Source organism: Nymphalis io, chromosome 9 (assembly GCF_905147045.1).
Source record: "Nymphalis io chromosome 9, ilAglIoxx1.1, whole genome shotgun sequence".
In the NCBI taxonomy this organism is placed as follows: domain Eukaryota; kingdom Metazoa; phylum Arthropoda; class Insecta; order Lepidoptera; family Nymphalidae; genus Nymphalis; species Nymphalis io.
The window spans coordinates 10,935,236-10,959,716 of NC_065896.1; the positions used below are offsets into that span (position 1 = coordinate 10,935,236).

The window sequence follows — 24,481 nt, forward strand, 5'->3', positions numbered from 1 at the left end:
TTATGCCCTGTACCTTGCTCAGTTTTTGAGCTCGAAAGGGTCGAGCCTGTTCGCATACACTCGTGAAAGCAATTTAGCTTGCAACAACACTTCTGCGAGTAAACTTTTTGAGTCTTTTAAACTTGTAAACGTCATGGGGTAGTAGGATAAACATTGATTTTACATGTAAAACGTCAAAAAAGGATGATATATGGAACTATATCTGAATACGCCTTAAGAACGATATCCCCGGTAACGTCTACATACCTCTGTAGAAAATTAAAATAAAAAAAAAACTTTATTCCTATAATATTGTTAATTTTAACAAGAATAGCACACTTTAGAGATGTCATTATACAAAAAACTATGAAAAAATCTTGCTTTTGTTCATCTTTTCGGGTCTTTTAAGGTCTAGATTGTTTACATTTCCTGTAGTAATCTTTATTCGACCACATTTAGTTACCACGAATTTTATGGTATGGACAATATAGGTGGTTAATAAGCATTATTATTTATTATGGTTGACGTATTTAATTACGAATTTTAAATTGTAACCAATGCCCGCCCACAAGTCGAGGGTTAAATGATTCGGTTGATAGCTTTGCAGGTAGACATGTTTTGACCGATGGAGAAATTTCTATATGGAGCATAATTTGGTATAGAAGGACTTTCAGCTCACACAGGCCGAATCTTGAAGCTGAAATTAATGAAATAATAACAATATTAAATGGTTTTAATATTTTCTTAGACCTAATGTTTCAGGTGATATTTAATTTGGCAATAACTAAAACAGATAAATTAAAATTTAATTACAAAACATTACTTACCTATACAGTTTCTTGGTCCAAGACCGAAAGGCATGTAGGCTGCAGGATTAATATTATGTTTATTTTCTTCTGAAAAACGTTCGGGGTAAAACTTCATTGGATCAGGAAAAAGTTTTGGATCGTGATGGAAACACCAAAGTGGTATTGCAATTAATTCACCTTTTCTTACCTGATAACAGAAAAAAAAACGCTCAAGGTTTTATTTATATTACCAATAGTATATGTATATCTTTTGTTTATTATATATTGTATAAAAACTCACAATAAAGTCTTCTGTAGCATCACTGTTTGGTTTTCCCATGTTATAGTCTTTTACGCAAATTCTATCTAAAGCATAACCAGGGGGCCATAGCCGGAGTACTTCTGCAAAAGAGTTTATAGAAAACTATTGTCTATCATTATTATACACCGCAAGTAAATATCTCTTAGTACGATTATAGTGTATTATATGGGGCAGCCTACAAGAAGATTTTATAAATAGAACCTGGGTACATATAAGTCATAGACGTACGTATAAATATGTACAAACTAATATTTTACTTAAAAGTTATAACTATATTATAACATTAATATAAAATAAATACGTAAATAAAATATTCTAAAAGCATTCATAGATTATTATTTATTTACAATAAAAAGCAAATGACGTTGTTTTCAGTTTTCATTGAATGATAATTTTTAAAGGAGACTTGAGATATATAAAGCGATTCAGATTGTTTTATATTCACATGTACCAAATCTTCATTAGTTTAATTGAGTGAACAATGAAGATCTCGTTATAAAATAAAAAAATAAATAAAAAAACAAAATATAACCAATGTGTAAGTTCTGGGGACAGTGTCTAGGATCATGAACATAGTCATGGAGAACATACATTAATATATAAATATTTAAATTTACCTGACGTCACCATGTCTAAATACGTCAATCTCTGGATTGATGTAAAGTCCAGCTTTCCACCATTTTTTAAATTATGATTCTTAATCTCCTGCACCAGACGTTCCTGAATTTCAGGATGAACAGCTAGTTCGTGTAGTGCGAACGACATCACAGTTGATATTGTGTCGAAACCAGCGATGAAGAATAGTACTGCTTGAGCGACGAGATCGATGTCGGACCACACTAATTAAAAACTAGCTTATAAATATCAATACAAAAAAATTAAATATTGCTCAATTTTAAACAATTTAGTTCACTTATTAGTAATAAAAATTATAGTAAGCTCTTAATAAATGGTAAATACCAACCTCTGTTATTCGTTTTCTTGCCAACAAACGATTCCTCGACGGTGGCAAAACCAGTGTCTTTTTGATTCGCATTTTCTTCCTTATCATCATGCACTAATTGTCCTGTTAACAATGGTCGGCATTATTTCTTTAATATGTTAATGGTGCACCTCAGTTGTGTTCATTATTTTAAAACGTTTATCTCACCTTTCTTAGCTTCCATTAGTAGATGGATAATATCAGGTCTGATGGTATTACGCGCTTCTCTGTCTCTCATCGTACCGAGCACCAATTCTTTAAAGTAATCTGTAGTTGATTTTGAAAACAATGTTACTTTCAGTTTCTGGAAACAATAATATCTTGTTTGTATTATAATAGTTATGCTGCAAAAACATATTTATGACATAATTAGTCAAGTAAATGATAATAATATTTTATGCCAATATTTGGCATAAAAATTGTGGACCAGGTTTATCAAAATATACTTTCTGAAAATCTTACCTTTGAAAGAGAAGGAAAAGCAGCAAGAAAACAGAATAATAACATATGCCGCAACTTGAAAGTGGTAGCAGTTTTTCCCATCTCGTAGAACTTATTTTTCTCATCAGTAAAGGAGTCTACTTTAAGGCCAAATGCACAAGATGCGATTACATCGTTTGAAAAGCGTGTAGTTAAGTCCTTACAGTCCACATCAATGGCACCAGCTGGTAATAGAATTTGAATATACATCGCGATATACATTTTATTTGTTGTATATAAATTATATTGTATTATATATTTTTAATATTTGTTTTTATGTGATCCAAATACTATTTCTAATTCCATACATTATCACTCACTATTAGATTCGTTGATTTTCTTGTTGATAGCCTGAATCATTTGCTTGCCCACTTCTTCCATGAATGGTACCATCAGTTTTATCTTTGAACTCGTAAACGCTGGACTTAGCATTGAACGCATATCTTTCCATTCTTCACCTATAAATATTTGAATTGGTTGCATAACATTAGTGGTAATTTTTATTGTTTAAATTAAATTTTATAACACGTTTATTCAATATACGCTTACTAACCTTTTAAAACAAAAATATTTCTCGCGAATAGAGGTTCAACTTTTTCATCCACAAAACCTCGGTGGTCAAGAAAATATTCAAAATCTTTAACAGTGATCTTTTTCACTAGCTCAAGATCTCTTATAATTAACGTAGGCTTAATAAATTCATACTTCCCAACGAATCTTTAATAAGAACGAATTTTAAATAAAAAAATACTTAGGGAATAACCTTGGAAAAACATTACGAATTCGAGGAGAGTCACAAAAGTTATTATATAAATAAACAGTCTATAAAATCGATGAAATATCCTCAGTCTCTTTAAAGGAATAATAATTGAATAATTATTATGTCACCTTTCTTTTGTGAAAGTGTAGTAGATTCTGTCTAAATCGTCAGCCAAAGTGTCTCTACGCAAAATAACCCTTAACATGTTGCCAAACATCGGCACAATTTTCATATGTTTCACTCCATGTTTACTAAATCTGGAGTAAGTCTGGTGGAAGTATAGACCAAGTACTGCTAGCAGCACAGCGATCCATATCATTAAAATTATCATCTGTAAGTAAATTACATTTATGTAATGGTATGTCATGATATGTAACCACATTGCACCTCGTTAAGTATGTTATTCTGTGAGAGGGAAATAAGTAGTATAACAACTGTATAACCCACTGCTAGGCCTCCGTTCCACTTAAGTTTAAGTTAATAATTTTAAATTTTAAGGTTAATAAGGTTCTCAAGCTTATTCAACTATGTTCAAATGCGTTCTGGTGGATTAATCTGTATTTGACTTGTTATTGTTTTTCTAAGCAACTTTAAAATATTAATATTTTTTTTTTTATAGAATAGGAAGGTGGACGAGCACGACCTGATGGTAAGTGGTCACCAAACGCCCTTAGACATTGGCATTGTAAGAAATGTCAACCATCGCTTATAGCCAATGCGCCACCAACCTTGGGAACTAAGATTTTATGTCCCTTGTGCCTGTAATTACACTGGCTCACTCACTCTTCAAACCGGAACACAACAATATCAAGTATTGAAATATAATATTATATTATAATATATATTAATTCAGTTATTTATAAATTGATTATCTAAATGCAGACACCTGTTTCTGTGGGAATTTGATACTATATATGTAAATACATTATAAAGTTCATTATTTAGAACTAACGCTAGTAAATAACTTTAGTTTTAATTAATTTTAATGGATATTTCAGCAAATAAAATTTCTACTAGATAGATAAATATTACTTCAAAACATGTCTGTTTGTTGAGCAACAAATTTTATCGTGAACAATGATGTCAATTTTAAACGACTAAAATGGAAATGACCTCGCAGGGAAAATTAAAATGGTTACGTACAGATAGAACAATTGGATGTCAGTACGAGTCAAAAAAAATCGTGAGTATGACGCATCCTGTAAATATAAAACGCGCTTGCTTTTAAACTGGACTTAAAGAAAAGTAAAAACACAAATTCAGTACGAGAGTATTTCATACTACATATTAGGTGTTAGATAATTATATTATTAACTAGCTGTGATTCGGTTTTACTGGTGTTAAATTTGTATTATATATCGTATAACCCGTACGTAAACCTTAACGATCTCACTTATACACATTGTTTAGCTGGCGTTTGCTTAATTTGTGATTACTCTCTTTTTATAAATTGTTTGCTTTTTATAATTGTTTTGCTATTTTTCAGTAGTTAGTCCATCCAATTAAAAAACGTATTTTGATTATTTATATTAGTATTATGATTCTTCCCACGTCTTAATCTCCGTCTGTCTCAATTTTTAAATCAAGTGAAAATCTATTTAAAATAACAACTAGCCGTGATTTTCCAATTTTATCGTGTCACAAACATAAATAGTACAGAATCATGGATATTTTGTAATATATATATAAAATATATATTTTATTTAAATAATATTGAAAATAATAAATCGTTTACAATACTAAAAAAACTGCTATCAAAAACCGGCTTTTGATTTTTATTTTGTTTTCCTGGAGATCCTGGTCAGTATACTAAAATAAACTATTGAATTATGGTACAGTCATCGGTCTTTAGTACGTGTGCCAATTTTCAAGTTAAATAGACGTCTTGAAGATGGCTAAATTCACGTTGAAAGATTCTTTATATATGTACATAAATATATACGGGTCAAGCTAATAAAATCGTGTTAAAATGTGGTTTTACCAACTTGAACGGACTATAAAAAAAGGTAGAAGAAAGGATTTAAAATATATAAGCCAACACGAATGAAAAGCTTTAAGCTGCTGTAGTTTTTGCACACTTTCATGAGTAAAGATTACGCGATCGAGATTTTCAGTATGAAAAAGTTACTCACGTTTTACTTTGTTTTACACCTATTTATAAAGATTCTTCAAAATTTGAAGTTAACATTAAAATCACAATGGGACGTGTTGACTTAATAAAGCAATTGATCTTACTGAGACTAAATTGCGACTGTATTGCTAGCTAAAAATATTATATACGGGCCTAATGATATTTATCTTTTGTTTTATTATAATTTTTTTATTTTTAATATATAAGTCAAAATTATAACTAAGATACTACATACATATTACACAGTTACACAGATTCAATAATGAACGTAACAAAACTATTTCAATTGACTTCAATTTAAAAAAAAATTAAATTTAATTAATTATAAGAAATATATTTTATAAGAAATTTGATGAATTCCTATTATGCTCGATGCTTAGATAAAGCTTCTCCTATTAAAGGTCAACACATGTGTCTTCTATAACTGTCATCATGAACACCTGTAATGCCAACAAATAAAAAAAATATTTAAATACCTATATATATATATATATATATATATATATATATATATATATATATATATATATATATAGGTATTTAAATATTTTTTTATATGATATGATAGGGTATATATATATATATATATATTTTGTTGCTAGTCACTAAAAAAAGCTATAAATTATAAATTCAGATATATCTTGTTTTTCATTTTACGCAAATATTCTGTTTAGGGCATAAAATAATTACTGATTTTGATTTAGTTCGATGTGCACCCTAAAGTTTATAAAAGAACACTATTATAATGTTCGATGGTCTTAGTTTTTTACCAACATTAAAAAATTAAAATTCTCTAATCGCCTGTTGTTATTTTAATACATTTTATAAAGAAACATTAATTGCTAAATTAAATTGGATAGGTCCTCTACGTAATATTATCCGAAAAAGAAATTATATTTCCAACTTTAAAAATGTAAACAATCCACTCTTAACTATTATATTCTTCAAATTTTTGTAAATTGATCGTAATGAATAGCCTATAAATTCTTTATGGGTTGTCAAATATAAGTGAAAAAAATCACGGTTGGATAACTAAGGGTACTTGCGGTTTGTTTCCCTTATAATCTCATCTTTGATTTTATTTCTTATTTACGAAGTGCATTTGGAAGGGTCCATTCATATTTAATAATAAAAAATATAACACCTACATTTAAAAGATAAAAAAAAATCCAACCAAAAAACAAACTCCAATAATAACCGAAAAATAGGTTTACCATCATATGTATATATAAAATTTCTAGATATATCTTTAATGTTTTATTTTATCGATAAAAATATTATAATTTCATGTTCAACTAGTCAAGGGTTACTTTCAAAATAATTGCTTATATAAATGAATAAAATCAAGCTTGATCAAAATGAAATCACAAAAGCTGAAAGCTTTCATAGAATCGGATATTGTTGTGTGAGGTGAAAGATAATAGGGTTTATTGAGCTCTTCTTTTGTGTATACATAACGCGACCATTGAGCGGGACAGTTCCGCTTTTAAGCTAAGTATCCATTGTCTTCCAAAAATGTACTGCTGTGATTTTACTGGTGGTAGGGCTTTGTGCAAGCTCGTCTGGGTAGGTACCACCCACTCATCAGATATTCTACCGCAAAACAGCAATACTTGATATTGTTGTGTTCCGGTTTGAAGGGTGAGTGAGCCAGTGTAATTACAGGCACAAGGGACATAAAATCTTAGTTCCCAAGGTTGGTGGCGCATTGGATATGTAAGCGATGGTTGACATTTCTTACAATGCCAATGTCTAAGAGCGTTGGTGACCACTTACCATCAGGTGGCCCATATGCTCGTCCGCCTTCCTATTCTATATTTATATTCCTAAAAAAAAAAAAAAATGTAATTATCATCTAATCTTTAGAAGAAAATTTGCTATACCAAATAATTACCATTAAAATTATTCTCTTTCAGGGTTCAGCCATTGCGACGAGCGCTTCGGATTATCGTACAGTGTCCACTTTTCATTTTTTTTTAATATGTCCGGGATGGCAAATGAGTCTACTCCACCTGATGGTAAGTGGTAGTAGAGTCCAAACGCGACGACGGCCAGTACAGTCGGGAAGAATGTTCTGTACTAGCCGTCACCGCCTTGCCGGCCCGCAAGATGCCTCTTCACGCCTCGTTTGAAGGAACCCATTCATCACAAGTAATGATTCGATTGAAAATACCTCCATTATTGCGTCGGTTGAGCAAAGCAACACAGCAGTCGAAGCGTGTTTGCAAGTTCGATTCACTCAATTCATGAGGTACCCATCGTTCAAGTTTTTTTTACTTTCTCGATTTTCTTCAAGTGGATTAATACAGTTTTATCACTTACCCCGAAGTCTGCAGCTATCTCTGAAATGCTTTGTAATGGATCCGCTTCCACAATAGCCTTTAATTCTTCATTTTCCACTTTGGTCTCCGGCCGTCCACGGGGTTGGTTCTGAAGGTCAAAATTTCCAGAACGAAAACGTTGAAACCAAAAACGTACCGTGCTTTCTTTTGCGACACCAGCGCCGTACACATCATAAATCCTTCGAGCTGTTTCTGCAGCACTGGTGCCAAGTTGGAACTCGTATTCGTAAATATACCGATATTTCATGTTTTCCATTGTGCGGTTATAAGCGACGCCATAAATGATGAAAAAATAATGAGGAAAAAACAAATGAATTTATTAATTTGAATTTGGAATTCTTAACCAAAGAGGAGATATTTCGGATCAAAGTGGTCAGTACGACAAAACGTTAATTTCATATGTAAGGACCTAATAATTATTAAAACATGTATGATACAATTGCCGTGGAGTACCGGCTTAGAATAGTACTCCCCCAATCTCATCCCGTGGGTGTCGTAAGAGGCGACTGAGGGACGGGGAAAAGGGGGGATGGGCAGCAGCGTCCCCCCTCCCATAAACATCTTACCCCCTACTGCGCTCGCCAACACGCCTGCCCAGCGCGGCGAGTATGGGCAAACCCCTCCTTTAATGGCAGATGCGCCCAAAAAAAGGCCCCCAGTTACCGGCAAGCCCGCTAGGCCCGACCAAGGTAGCGGTCGCGGTATCGGCAGGGCAGGGGGTGCTAAGAATCACCGGTTCACGGCAGGCTACCGTATAAAACGACTGAAAATGGCAACGTATAATGGACGCTCGATGAGGCTGGACCATCACCTCGCCGAATTAGAAGTAGAGTTAAGTCATATAAACTGGCATATACTGGGGTTATCTGAAGTCCGAAGACAGGGGGAGGACACGATAACTCTAGAGTCCGGTAACTTACTCTACTTCCGCGGAGGTGATAACCTCTCCCAGGGTGGTGTCGGTTTTCTAGTCAAAAAGGATCTCATTAGCAGCATTGTGGAAATCAGTAGTGTGTCGAACCGGGTAGCGTACCTTGTCCTAAAACTTTCCGACAGGTACTCCCTGAAGGTCGTACAGGTATATGCGCCAACTTCGACATACTCTGATGATGTGGTCGAAGCGATGTACGAGGACATCGCAAAGGCCCTCAACGACACCTCGAAGGCCCACTACAATGTTGTTATGGGAGACTTTAATGCTAAAGTGGGAGTACAAGATAGCGGTGAATCGAAAGTCGGACCTTACGGCTTCGGCTGCAGAAATCACAGGGGGCAAATGCTGGTAAACTTTCTCGAAGCACAGGGGCTTTTTTTTGATGAATTCTTTCTTTCAAAAGAAGCCTCAGAGGAGGTGGACCTGGCGAAGCCCCGATAACGTGACAAGGAACGAGATAGACTTTATCATTTCGAATAAAAGGCACATATTTAGAGATGTTTCAGTGATCAACAGGTTTAATACCGGAAGTGATCACCGCTTGGTTCGAGGCACTCTAAATATCAACTTAAAAGCCGAAAGATCGAGAATGATGAGGTCTACTCTCCGACCTACCATGCTCCAAGCTGCTCAAGGCTCCGAAAAGTTCCAAATGGAACTTCAAAATCAATTCACCGCGTTAGAAACCATAAGCAGCATTGATGAGAGAACCGACACGCTGGTCAAAATACTGCAAAACACATCCCGCAAGTGTTTTCCGCCACAGAGAAGAGACAACGCACCAAAACTCTCTGCTGAGACACTCGAGCTCATGAGAAAACGACGAGAACTACCATCGTTTTTGTCAGATAAGGCCTTAAACCGAACAATGAAAACGCTGACGCGACGCGATCTCCGACGCTCCAATACCCGTGCCATCAAGGCTGCGATTGAGCAAAATCGGGGATCGAAAGTGTTCGCTCGCAAGTTTGGGAGGCCGCGTCTGACAAAACTTAAAACTGAAAATGGTGGGGTCGTTACCTCTAGGCCTGAGATTATCGGAGAAGTAGAGAGGTTTTATGGGCAGTTGTTCTCTTCAAGATCGGATAAACCCGTGGGAATCAGTATTGATGACCAGCGCGCCCCTCTTATGCGCCATTACTCCGAGGAGCTCCCGGTCGTTGACCAAGGAGAGATTAGGGCGGCTCTAGAACAGCTTAAAAACAACAAAGCTCCGGGAGATGACGGAATCACAACAGAGTTGCTTAAGGCAGGCGGGACTCCGGTCCTGAAAGAGCTAGCAAGCCTCTTTAATTCCGTCATCCAACATGGCAAGACCCCGGAAACGTGGAGCGGGAGTGAGGTGGTACTGTTTTTCAAGAAAGGTGATAAAACCCTCTTGAAAAACTACAGACCAATCTCCCTCCTGAGTCACGTGTATAAGCTGTTCTCAAGAGTCGTCACGAACCGTCTCGCCAGACGACTTGACGAGTTCCAGCCCCCAGAGCAAGCCGGCTTTCGATCAGGCACACAGCACCGTGGACCACATCCATACTGTTCGGCAGCTTGTGCAGAAGACCGAAGAGTACAATCAGCCGCTGTGTATGGCATTTGTGGACTACGAGAAAGCCTTCGACTCCATCGAAACCTGGGCAGTGCTCGACTCATTGCAGAGATGTCATATCGATTGGAGATATATCGAGGTACTGAGATGTCTGTACAACGCCGCTACAATGACTGTCCACATCCAAGACTGTAAGACGAAGGCGATCCAACTGCGCAGAGGGGTGAGACAGGTGTATGTAATATCCCCGAAACTGTTCACCAACGCGTTGGAAGACGTTTTCAAAACGCTGGATTGGACTAGGTATGGAGTCAATGTAAACGGCGAGTACATCTCACACCTTCGATTTGCCGACGATATCGTCATCATAGCAGAGTCGCTGGAACAACTCACCGAAATGCTGCGTAGCCTAGGCGAGTCTTCCCGGTGTGTCGGTCTCGGTATGAACTTGGACAAGACCAAGGTCATGTTCAATAGGCATGTCGTGCCGGGACCGATATACGTCGAGGGGAAACCTCTCGAAGTTGTTAGTGAATATACCTATCTAGGACAAATAATACAAGTCGGTAGGAACAACTTCGAGAAGGAAGCCGATCGAAGAATTCGCTTGGGATGGGCAGCATTTGGCAACCTTCGTCAAGTCCTCAAGTCGTCTATACCGCAATGTTTGAAGACGAAAGTCTTCAACCAATGCGTCTTACCTGCCATGACATACGGTGCCGAAACGTGGACACTAACTGCGGGACTAGTCCACAAATTCAAAGTCGCTCAGCGTGCTATGGAGCGAGCTATGCTCGGAGTATCTTTGAAGGATAAGATCAGAAATGAGATTATCCGGAAAAGAACCGGAGTCACCGACATAGCTTGCAAAATTAGCAGGCTGAAGTGGCAGTGGGCTGGTCACGTATGTCGTAGGACCGATGGCCGTTGGAGCAGACGAGTCCTAGAGTGGAGACCGCGAATCGGCAAGCGCAGCGTAGGGCGCCCTCCAGCCAGGTGGACCGACGACCTTAAGAAGGTGGCGGGCACCAACTGGATGCGGAAGGCGGAGGACAGGGAGCTTTGGCGCACCTTGGGAGAGGCCTATGTTCAGCAGTGGACAACGATTGGCTGTTGATTGATTGTATGATACAAATGTTTCTGTACATCCAAATTTACTTTTACATGCTATTCGGATTAGTTAATAGAGCTTTGAGATATATACTTTGAAGTTTTTTGAAAAAACATATGAACGGAAAGATGTATCACTGGACCATATATATAATCATAATTAATATATTTTATGCATATGCATTTACTTAAAAGAATATGACGGATTGTACCTGAATATGACCTTTGTGAATTCAGGTTAGGTTGCTTTTATATACGTACTTACAAAATTATATTGTTATGAAGTCTGAAAACTATCTTGCAAGGTAAAGGACATTCCAAGGTGGCAAGCTACTCGTGACACACTGCCTTTTCGAGGAAGGTGACAAAGATTAAAGATTTGACCTTGAAATTAGTATAAGTGATACTTAGGTTTGCTTAGTATTACAATACATCTTTCAATCAATATGCTCTTTGATAATAATAATACCTAAGTAGTTCTTATGCAATTGTAAAGTTAATAGTCATTAAGGTGCATTATATATATATTTATAGTTTGTTGTGAAAACTATATATAAGCTTGTCTATGTTTGCCAGAGGCAAAACAATTCAGTTTAGTGTTTTAAAAAAAATTAAAATAATAGTAAAAAGAAATTATTTTTGAATAATTAAACCTCAAATTTTGAATAATAATTCTGTTCAAATTTGACCACCGGTCAAACACCGGTCAAACACTAGTTATTTTAATCATTTTTGACACATAAACAATATACCTGCCACATGTGTATTCTACCAACCCGCACTGGAGCAGCGTGGTAGAATAAGCTCCAAACCTTCTCCTCAAAAAAAAAAAGGGAGAGGAGGCCTTAGCCCAGCAGTGGGACATTTACAGGCTGTTACTGTACTGTAAACAATATACATGCTACCTACCTATACTATAGAGAAAAAAGATAAACAAACTTTTGGTACTTATATGTTTGTAAGCTCGTTAGTTGTTGCTTTTGCATCGCATATCTAGAGAACAAGAGAAAATAACTACCCACCACCAAGCAATTTTCATGCAACGGGGCACAATCAACACAATGATTGATTGACGACATGGCATGATTTTTCAATAAAATTGATTTATCTATTTCCTTTTTCAGTTGTTAAATGAATCCGAATATATCACGTTATGAGCATATAAATGACATAAGTTATGATTAAGTATATGATTATCCTATAGTTTAATATAAATGTGAAAGTGTTTGTTTGTTATGGTATCGCGTCATAACTACTCAACTAATCGTTATGAAATTTTGCATTCATCCACGTTATCATGGGTACAGATAAGAACATAGGATTCTTTATACCAATCCCTTCCCCGTCACACGCGGATGAAGCCGTGGGCGGAAACTCACTTTCCTATTCATAATATTAGTAAGTTATAAGCGTGCCGAATCTCGATTTTTAAGCCTAATCTCATCACGATTTGTATTGGCCCAGTCGCTTCTGCTATTTTGTTGCAACCTTTGTAATGGTGAAATGGCTCGACTATGAAAATGTTGCTTAAGTCGTTATATATATATATTATTATGATATCTTAATAATCTTTACAACATGTAATCATTATTATTTGTATTGTTACGTTTAAAAAAGATATATATATATATTATAGTATAGGTAAGCGGACGAGGAAATGAAACCTGATGGTAAGTGGTCACCAACGCCCATAGACAGGCATTTTAAGAAATCTTAACCATCGCTTACATCAATAATACGCCACCAACCTTGAAAACTAAGATGTTATGTCCTGTGTAGTTACACTGGCTCACCCTTCAAACTGGAACACAACAATAAAGTACTGCTGTTTTGCGGTAGAATATCTATCGAACATTATGAATGAAATTGTAAAATGCAACTTCCTCCTTAAAATCTTCACAAATAATATATTCACAATATAATAATATTCACAAAGTGTATGTGCCTTAAGTAATGTGCCTTGACATTAAACGCCTAGGGGTTTTATTTTAGCTATATGCTTGTGACCTCAGGTACGACTGACGCGTCATCTACATTTATTATCTTATGCCAAAAACCTTCACACACAACATAACAACTGTCCAAAATTTCAACTCAATAGAATAAACGATTCTTGAACCAATATTATTCAACTAAATGTGAATAAAATATTTACTAACGTTTTATACATAGCAAGCAATTTCACACGTTTTACTAGTAATACAACAAAAGATATACGTCGCTGATTTTTGTGTCATGTTCACGGGTGATTACGAGCAAGAAAAAGTTTTATTTCACGAATAATAATAGATACCTATAATATTAGTATTTACTATACATATTAATGAAGTCTATTAAGATCTATTTATGCCTTAAAAGCAAGCATTTCTGTCAATGATTACTAGATCGTTCATTAATCAAACAGTTGAGTACTTTTCGCTTTACTAGTTAAACTCCAATTTCATGTTAATTCTTGAACAAATTTTTGAAATGGGATATGTAGGTTTGAGATTAGCATAAATTTCTTTAGAATTCACTCTATTACAATCCACAGTATGAAACATTAACAGAACTTGGAATTACTTCTAAAATATATTTAAAATATATTAAAGTACGTTTGAAATCTGACATTTGCATATATACTAGAGTAATTATAGAATATAGTTTAAAAATCAACCCGCAAACGACAAACCTTACCATTGTGTCGTCTCTCCATAACTTACACTACCAGCCTCGCGTCGCCGTCGCTACCAATGACGCGCGTCAGTCTGTCGGAGACACGACGCAACGTGATTAATATACTGTCACCACGATATTCGCAAATCCCCTAAATTACAGTCCACTGTGGACGCCCTACACATATATCATAATATTAAAATGTTTATTTTCTGGTTTGCTTTTGATAAGAATGTTAAATTAAGTGTGCGTATTCTGAACAGGTGTTATAAGTATCAAACTGTTTATGAGAAGTTACCACAACGTCTTAATACACGTCACGCTCGTGCATCGCTTTACTGAGGCTTTGCAACAACGTCGTAGTTTTTTGTTAAAGTCAGTCTGGGTAGGTACCACTCATGATATATCTACCATCAAACAGCAATTCTTTGTGCTGTGTTCTAACCGGAACACAGACCCCTTTTTTTCACGCAGTGGAAACCTTAAAAAAAGGTACCTAGCTCCCATGGGGGGCAACTAGGTTATGATGGTTGTCCTCGACACGGATCGAAGAGGCTGCGGGATCGCGTTGATATAACGCATCCGCGGCCTCTCCCGTGCTTTGCTCCGCTCGTGGCTCGGCGGAGCTCTCCTCGGGGGGCGAAGGTGATCTCACCCCCCACACTCCTCGCTATTGCGTACGACAGCGCGAGGCCATCCTGGCTGCCATCCTCCTCAGGGCCGTCTGAAATAAGATACGCGAGGCCCCCACCTCACGCATCCACGGCCCCAGGGTTACGCCCTATCTTTTAAGCCCTAGGCGTCGGGGCTGTAAGAGGTGTGACTCCTGTGTTCCCGCCACTTTAACGCCTCCAGTGCACTTGGAGCGGGCGCGTTTCTACTGTTCTGACGGAGGATGCGGGTTTGGTGATAGACCCTCGCATTCATATCCGCAAGAATATCCAAGGGCGAAAAGCGCGCTAGGACGGTTGCCTCCTCGTAGGATATCGTGCGAACTTTGAATCTTAGTCCTGCAGCGGCGGACGCCCGATAGCCTGTGAGACTAAACGCACGCATAGAGACGGCGAACTTCCTCCCTTGGTTTCCCGAGATTAGGCAGCAGTCTATGCATGGCACCCGCTACCTTCTCGATCCGGGGGCCTAGGCGCTCGAAGTGCTCTTCGAAGCCCCAGCGACCATCCAGGGTGAGGCCCAGGAATTTCATGTACCTGGACACTTGGACGTTTGAGTCACCAAAGTGGACGTGCGAGTTGGGCGGTTCCCTGCTCCTTGGCATTTATGGAACCATAGCGCCTCTGTCTTATGAAACGCTATCCGAAGGCCCTATTCGCAGATAGCCTGTGAAACTAAACCAGTGCCCCGTAGAGGACCATCGATCGCACGACACCAGCATAGAGACGGCGAACTTCCTCCCTCGGTCTCCCGAGATTCGGCAGCAGTCTATGCATGGCACCCGCTACCTTCTCGATCCGGAAGCCTAGGCGCTCGAAGTGCTCTTCGAAGCCCCAGCGACCATCTAGGGTGAGGCCGAGGAATTTCATGTACCTGGCCACTTGGACGTTTGAGTCACCAACGCGGATGTGCGAGTTGGGCGGTTCCCTGCTCCTTGGCTCCTTCCTATGGAACCATAGCGCCTCTGTCTTATGGGACGCTATCCGAAGGCCCTATTCGCAGATCTTAGGGACACAGACCCTGCCTTATGCAGCCTGCTTTATTTTTTGTTTTTTTTTTTTACGGTTTTCACACTCAGCCATCTGATCCTAAATTAAGCTTGTACAAAGCTTGTGCTATGGAAACCAGACAACTGATATACTACATATACTATTTTTCTTTTGTTGTCGTGAAAGGCAAGAATCTACCAACCACGTCAACCACCAATCATCAACCAGCTTATATTTATCATTGGCTATAATATCTTAGTTTCCAAAGTTGGTGGCATATTGACGAGGTAAAGAATGGTTAATATTTCTCACAGTGCCAATGTAAATGGGCAGTGGCCATCAGGTGACCCAATCGTTAGTCTGCAATAATAGGTAGATCAAGAGACAATACAAGTTTTTTGTTTTAGTATGTTGTAGCTACTGTGGCTTCGCGCGTTAGACCTAATAAAATACTTAATTGCTGACATATTAACCAAAATATTATCTCGCGAAAACAGAGAAAAAAATTATTGGAAATTATTACACATTATTCTTATTTTTATTATTATTATAAGCGTTGCAAAATAATAATTGGTTTAAATGAAGATTCGTTGTATAAAAGGAGTTCAGTGTAGTAACATCTGAATAAAATAGTCACTAATTATACGACTATACGAGAATACATTTTGTCATTGCGTTTTAAAATAATATATCATCTTTTTTAAGCTAGAAGAATATTGCAGAGATTGTGATACTTATCGTCGTTATTTAAAATCACTATTTTACTTCAGTTAACAGTCGTTTTAACTGAACTATGCAAATTATTATAAATGTAGTTAAATGACTAATAAGGAAAAGTGGCCTTGTGGAAGTAAATATAGATTTAGTATCTTATAAATATAAACATGATATTAAATACAATCTTAGTAGGCACATATCTAAATCACCGCAAACAAGTAAAAGAAAACACGTAAATTCGCGGTAATATCCACATTAAGGGCCGACGGGTCGTAACTGCCCCAAGTAAAGGAGATTGTGCCCCAACTCCAGAGGCTTGTCGGGAAAAGTTTGCGAATCGAATGGGGCACGATTAAGACAATTGCTAATAAAATAAAGAGCTTCATCCTTATCTTGAAACTTAGTAATAAGTTGTTAATATGCTTTTGCAACATAATTCTCTGGACGAAGGTCAAAATTACTATTTACTGATTTTATTAAAGTGTAGGCTTGCGTAACACATACAAAAAAACAAATTTAAGCGAAGTAGGTAACTTTCTTATACATAATCTCGATTACAAAATGAGAAAAGAGAAAGAGAACAAAACTATTAAACACTATTACAATATGACGAAGTTGGTCGCATAATAAAAATTTTATGTGTATTTAATATTTTGCTATAATAGTTAGTGTAAAAACTTTTAACATTAAAGAGGAGGCTATAATATGTTTGAAGTACGGGTGCTACAAAGTAAACCTTTGTGTTTCTTGTTTGTACTCTCTCTTATAATTATGACTTGAAGTTGAAAACTTCCTTCTTATAATATTTTTTAATTGTTATGTTTTTGAACATGTTTTGTAATTTAATACCTTTTGAATGTGTTATATTTTTTTTAATTTAATGCGCATACTCTTGTGCATTATAAATGTGTTGTTAGTGGTAATGAGTCAATATTTTGACATATTGGCGGTTGACGAACCGGTTAGCGTGGTTGATAGATACTTGCCTTTCTTGCCGAAGGTTGTGGGTTCGATTTCCACCCAGGACCGACATTTGTGTGCATGAACATGTCTGTTTTATGTCTACCTAATTATCTATATAAGTATATATTTACAAAAGAAAAGTAGTATACTTGTACTGTAGTATTTCAGATGTCTGGTTTCCAAAGCACAAGCTTTGCTTAATTTGGGATCAGATGGCTGTGTGTGAGTAATGTCCCAGGATATTATTATTATTATTAGTGTATATTATTTTATCTCCCCTCATAAAATTTAAATGTTATTTTTTTATAAATATTTCAAGATATCTTCAATATTATTTTATTTTATTGTTTATGATATATATGTAATTTATCAATATATCCAATGCAACGTAGACAAAGTAACAGGCCGAGATAGCGTGAAACGGCAAAGTATTAAAATTCTCGGATCGTGTTTTTTTTCGTCGGTACCTCCCCTGAGTGAAATCGAAAAATATTCAACGCTAAGATTGATCACGATTCACGGCCCTTGACAGCTGAAAATCCTATCTTTTAAGGAGAAACCCATACAATTTGAAGATTTTAATTAATTCTACGATGAATTTTCACGAAATTTAATACTTTATACTTGTTATATGTATGTAATTATTATATATAAGTCGAAGCTAAAATTTATGAAAATTGATTTTTGCGTGATGAAGTTGTGATGTGTGAGTTAGAGTCGGAGTCACGTCAAGACGCATTTCTATAAGAGAAAACATATACATAAGTAGCCCTCAATTAGGAATATTACGATAAAGAAATTTAAACGATATAAAAACGCAACAATGCTAAAAAATGTTAATCGCTTGACTAAAACTGTATTTTTAATGTACTTTCGATATGTTTATTGATTAAATAAATAATATAATTTGTACCTCTACATATTTAATGTAACACAATCGTTAAATTGGAAACTTTGCCTTAACTTAGACCTGATACTATAAATTTATTCTTCAAAAGTATGGACAAAGTTAGTTTTTTGATAGAGTATAATATATATGATTTATATATTTTTTACTGATATCAAAATATCCATTTTTATATAATATTATATAAATTTTCTATGTCATAATGTTTGTCATTTAAATTGTAAATTGCATTGGATAGTAAAAATCCTTTCTCCATGAAAAAATATATGTAACAATTTTCATGGTAATAAAAACACTGTCGAGGGCTATCAATATCTACCAACATCCATCTTTATATAATAATACCAACATTCATTTTTATATGATTGAAACTGTCAGAATTCCTAAGTCACAATAAAAGTTTAATCATTATGGACTCTGCTTCCAATTCGGCTTTTATAAAGGCGAATGACTCGAAGTTTCAAGGGTCGGAACTAGTACACCTCTCGGCTCCATGATATTGAGTTTTTAAAGTACCTATCGGCGGAAAATAAACATCCGAATATATACCTTAACATATATTGTAAAACGTATGGTGAACGGTAATGACGCAGATATTGTGTTATGTTATAAATGTTAAAAAACAGTTATTTTGTTGTTGTTGGTATAATAAGCTAAACGCTTGAGAGCTGGATTCTATTTAAGAGAGGCTGCTGCACCGCTGGACCAGTGAGATATTTAGATATCTTACAGCCGAACCAAACTCAAGTGTATTTAGATTAAACTAACTAAAAATATGTAGATTTACAAATATATGCTATATTTAATGCAAGACTAGTTTATACGTCTTCCAAACTAACTGCTAACTTTGAGAACGATTAACTGTGATATTGACCAATACAAGTGACGCATAAACTGTTAACAACTGATATTTGCGAACTGTTACTATTACTATAACGACTTTATACAGAATGTATGCGTTTTTAACTATTTCATTAAAATTAATTTTGAATACTCTTTACAATGATTTCATAAAAAAATAGATTAAAAATAACACATAGTTTTGATTTCGCATCGTCAAAGAGCAAGCTATTAGTTTATTTAATAATTAAATAATAATTTAAAGACATTTAAAGATATTATATAAATGTATTATACAATACATATTTATTTGATAATTATTTAAAGGCATGATTTTAAATAAAACGTATTTATAAAATTTATGCAATTGTAAATAATTAACATTATATTAGTATTAGTCGAGCCGGTTGGCGTGGTTGGTGGATACTTGCCTTTCACGCCGAAGATTGTGAACATGTCTGTTTGTCCTGAGTCTGGGTGTGTTTATCTATATAAGTATGTATTTACAAAAGAAAAGTAGTATATGTAATATATATGTTGTCTGATTTCCATAGCACAAGCTTTGTACAAGCTTAATTTGGCATCAGATGGCCGTGTGTGAAAAATGTCCCAGGATATTATTATTATGTACTGCAGTTAGTGTTATAGGATATATACATATACATTTTATTGCCGATTTTCTTCCAGATTATTTTCGAAAAAATTCACATTCGACAAATAATATTTATTTATTTATTATAAAGCACACCCACAATACACATGTTAAACTAATTCAATTCAATTAAAGTCAACAAAAAAGACATGCATATCAATAACAACTGTACATAGCAGTCATAATAATAATAATTACATACACTAAGGAATTATTATAATAGTTGATAAAAAACACAAAATTGAAAAATAATTTAATTTTAAATAAAATAAAGTAAAAATGTACAGTTGTATAAAATGAATATGTATTTAAATCACAGATTCGGTAAAGTAATACTCTAAATAGTTTAAGCTAAAAATTATTGAAATATAAAAATCATAAAAATCTCTAAATCTGGTAAGGTCTTAAAATAATATTGTATTGGATAATTAGATTGTAAATCAAGATTAGTTTTGACTCGAGTAAAATTATAATGTCTAGGTTTCTTTATATAACCTTTGAAAACCGAATGAAACAGCCACCAAATGCATCCACTTATTATTCCGTGTAGATATTTTACGCTTCATATTCGCGATATGATGATGGATCATTAATATCCAATGACATAAGATAATACACAACGATTAATCTGAATAATAAATATTATATCGATGATTTTATAGAAGTAACAGACTGTTAATGTCCCACTGCTGTGCTAATATAGTAGATTTCTTTTTTAGAGAAGGTTTAGAGCATATTACACTACGTTGTTTCAATAGGGGCTGGTTGTAAACACGTGTGGCAAATTTTATGCGACACTTGGAGGATTTTGTTTTCCTAGAGGTCCGATCAAGAGATGAATTATAAAAAAAATATTGAACACATGAATATTCTGTGGTGCACGTGTTCTAATTACTGTTTTTTTTATTAGTAACTAACAATAGTTACAAGGTACTCTTTTGCCTATATCTTTCAAGTTTGAGGATAAAAAGAGATAGCTTATGTGTTAGTCAGGGCATAAGCTATCTGCCATATTTCATCCAAATTCTTTCAAAACTTTTAAAGAGAGGCTGTCGTGACCGATTGAATTACTATGCGTATCCAACCCGCCGTAGAACAGCGTGGAATTAGCTCGAAACCTTTTTTTTAGTTTTTTAGTGACTTAATAGGATAAGCATTAACTTGTTAATACTGTAGACGACTAAGAAATTCAGACATATTTAATCCCAACTGCCGTTTCGAAATGACAATATTGATTAGTTAAATATGCTAAGCATTGCTGATTGCGAGTTTGTCTTCATTATTCATTAACATCAGGTTAATACAATAAATTCACCCGACATGTTATCTTACAAAATTGATCTATAAATAAAAATAAATTATAATACGTCTGCGTGTATTATCAACTATTTAGGCTATCAACTAAGGCGAGGAGGTCTTAAGTAAAACCCTACCAACAAATGTATTATACCAAACCAACTTTATGTAATACAATCTGTCATTGCAGCTTAATTTCAGCTCCATCGCAATTTAAGAGTTAATATTCCCCAAAACGTAACTGACCGCACATGTCCCACGGCAAAGGCCAGTTCTCATATTAAGAAGGAGTTTATTAAGCTCCTAGAGTGGAGACCGCGAATCGGCAAGCGCAGCGTAGGGCGCCCTCCAGCCAGGTGGACCGACGACCTTAAGAAGGTGGCGGGCACCAACTGGATGCGGAAGGCGGAGGACAGGGAGCTTTGGCGCACCTTGGGAGAGGCCTATGTTCAGCAGTGGACAACGATTGGCTGTTGATTGATTGATTGATTGATTGATTATTAAGCTATTCTGTTCTAATTCCGCAAATTTCTATTTATACACGTTTTTTCACGATATCTTACTACATAGAGTATGAAACAACTTATAAAAACAAATAAGCACGATCTTCGTTTTCATATTAAAGATTATTTATTATTAAAGATTCATATATTCTAATTACTAAGCCGTTTAGGCTTACATTGCTTAGAATGTCTTCAAATAAATTATATATAATTATATGTGTATAAACACATATAATGTGAACGATTTATTAATTATTGTTCACTTTATAAAATTCATATATTTTGACCTAGAAATAAGCTTCAATAATCGTTACTAGCCGTAAAATTGTACGTCAAATTCAATTAATTTACAATTAATAAGTGAACTAGTTACAGGAGAAATTTCAAAAATTATAATATCGAATTATATTCCTGAATGTTTAAACGAGCTCAGCAATTCGTAAACTTCAACTCATTACCATCACTTATATGATTGATGATCAATTTCACTAAATAATTAATATTATTATATGGAATCTGTTATTGATGGAACAATCAGTATAGTTATAAAATAACCATATTATCGATCAATCATTGAATAGATAACTGAACTACGATTGTAGCATGGCACAGAGGAGGGGAGGTTGCCAATGCTTCATTAGTCTAGTGACTGCCTCGTTGGTCCACTGACTATATGTAAGCCTGCAGACCCGGAGGTACTCAGTTCAAATCCCAGGTTGGGAAAATAAAAAGTTATTGAGTTTTTCTGGCGAAAATTCTTAATTTCCACTCCCGTGCCTCGGAAAGCACATAAAGCCGTTGGTCCTGCGCCTGAACTCTTTCCGATCGTGTCGGATAGCCGTCCCATCGGATTATGAAAGGGCAATAGAGGCAATAGAAATTGCGCTTGTGTTTACGCACACGCTGGTGCATTAAGTATGTCCTGTGGGTATGTATTGAAAGAACAGATAATTCTTTCAATAAAATACCTATGCGCACATACTTGTGCGCTATAATATTATGCCCTTGATTGATCTTATTTGATTTATGATTAATCCATTGTACCCAGCATATTCTACATATTTTGTGCATATTAACAATTCCGTTTTCCGTTTGCGGATGCTGTTGCAAAATTAAGTTACCATTAGAATCTAAAAAAAACCGTCTTTTATTAAAAAAACTTTAGATAATTTAAAAGTTTTTATAATACATGTTAAGTTTAGTGTATATAGACTTATTATTAGTCATAATCCTACCTTATTCCCAGAAATTAAACCTGAATATTTGTTTCCAAAAACAAGCCCGCAGGTCTCCACAATCAATTAGCGGACGCGGTGCAAACATTCGTTATTCCCGGTCCCAAAGTTGCAAACAATTCGCTTTTAAACGCCGAAGCTCTTAGTGGTTTTTGAATAATTCCCTCTACATCAAACGTTGGAACTTTGAACTTGGGAGTTTCTGCGGTATCTTTGCCAACTTAACCGCCGACGTAACTTTAAATTGTAGACCTTAAGTATCAGTTTCGTTTCAAGAAGTTTTTTGATTTTATTCTTCGATTGGTCATTGATACGAAGAAGGGTGGTTTTCAAATACCAGATTTTCGACTGCGGTGTTTTGAATGTTTTTCTAAAAGTCGACTTAAGTATTTCTCGAAATGAAATGAAAATGTATTAGGAGCGTAAATAATGTTTTAAGAGGATTTTCATTCGTCCGAATTTTAATATTTAATAAAATGTACGTTAATAGTATTATGTTAACAAAGAAAATAAAACATGCTTATAGCAATTGTGTTTTGTTTTTGAGCTTACTCGATTATTATTTTCTATAGGCAAATATTTTGGTATTCGGTCACTCTGTAAATTTTTAAAAATATATATCCAGAATCCATCTCACCTATTACATTACGTAAAGTTTTTATTATTAAATATTAAAATTACTATATATTTTAATTTTATTAATTACTAGCTGTCTGCGACTTCGTCCGCATGGGCTTAGATCTATGTCTATCTATCTGAACCTGTTATTAAACGTTGACTGCGTTCGTTAGTAATATATTTTTTTTGTTAATTTTGGTTTGTTAATTGAAGGAGATATAGACTTGATTGGATAATTTGACCAACGCAAATGAAGCCGAAACCAATGCAAATGTGTAATTTAAAATATATTCTCACTCTTTCGAAGTGGAATTTCCAGGAATGTGTGGATATCCATTATTCGAATGACGAATAATAATCACCTATTGACACACTAGCTGACATTGCGAAGATTTGAGCGTCTGCTGAAGCCCTTTGAGGGCTCAAGATCTTTCTGTTAAAGTTTCCGATACATGAGGTCTTAAGGGCCAAGCACACGATATGTAGTCACATCGTGGCACATTCAAACGTCGTGTCGAGATTCGATAATTACATCTTTTTATAGCTTTTTTTTTATAGAATAGGAAGGTGGACGAGCATATGGGCCACCTGATGGTAAGTGGTCACCAAACGCCCTTAGACATTGGCATTGTAAGAAATGTCAACCATCGCTTATAGCCAATGCGCCACCAACCTTGGGATCTAAGATTTTATGTCCCTTGTGCCTGTAATTACACTGGCTCACTCACCCTTCAAACCGGAACACAACAATATCAAGTATTGCTGTTTTGCGGTAGAATATCTGATGAGTGGGTGGTACCTACCCAGACGGGCTTGCACAAAGCCCTACCACCAGTAAAAAGCCCTACCACCAGTGCGATGTATCGCACGTAAAGCATATTTACAATACTGTGACAGATGCCGCCTCTTTGAAGCAAGAATTTTATATGATTAAATTATCAAAAAGTAAATTAGAAAAAAATATTGACGACTTAATGCGCGATTATGAGATTAGCTCACAGTTTATATTTACAAAAGCAACTGTCAATTAGGCGAGTCGCAAAGATAAAAAGCAAAATAAAAC

The 24,481-nt window shown here is 35.4% G+C and overlaps 1 protein-coding gene across 5 annotated transcripts in view; it reads right to left on the reverse strand.

Annotated features, from left to right (window-relative positions):
• Window positions 1-367: 367 nt before the first annotated feature.
• The window catches only part of LOC126770539 (cytochrome P450 9e2-like), a 383,011-nt gene continuing 358,897 nt past the window's right edge, over window positions 368-24,481 (reverse strand). For 3 of the 5 annotated variants that reach the window (XM_050489980.1, XM_050489979.1, XM_050489983.1), the window contains 10 exons: window positions 3,440-3,642; window positions 3,105-3,268; window positions 2,872-3,009; window positions 2,534-2,736; window positions 2,240-2,375; window positions 2,054-2,155; window positions 1,707-1,928; window positions 1,069-1,169; window positions 807-975; window positions 368-676 (listed from right to left, as the gene is read on the reverse strand). In XM_050489980.1, the coding sequence (XP_050345937.1) occupies window positions 510-676; window positions 807-975; window positions 1,069-1,169; window positions 1,707-1,928; window positions 2,054-2,155; window positions 2,240-2,375; window positions 2,534-2,736; window positions 2,872-3,009; window positions 3,105-3,268; window positions 3,440-3,642 (1,605 nt within the window). In that variant the 3' untranslated portion in view covers window positions 368-509. Of the gene's footprint in view, window positions 677-806; window positions 976-1,068; window positions 1,170-1,706; window positions 1,929-2,053; window positions 2,156-2,239; window positions 2,376-2,533; window positions 2,737-2,871; window positions 3,010-3,104; window positions 3,269-3,439; window positions 3,643-4,454; window positions 4,470-5,443; window positions 5,538-24,481 lie in introns of those variants that run through there. The other 2 variants (XM_050489982.1, XM_050489981.1) reach the window with 2 other exon arrangements.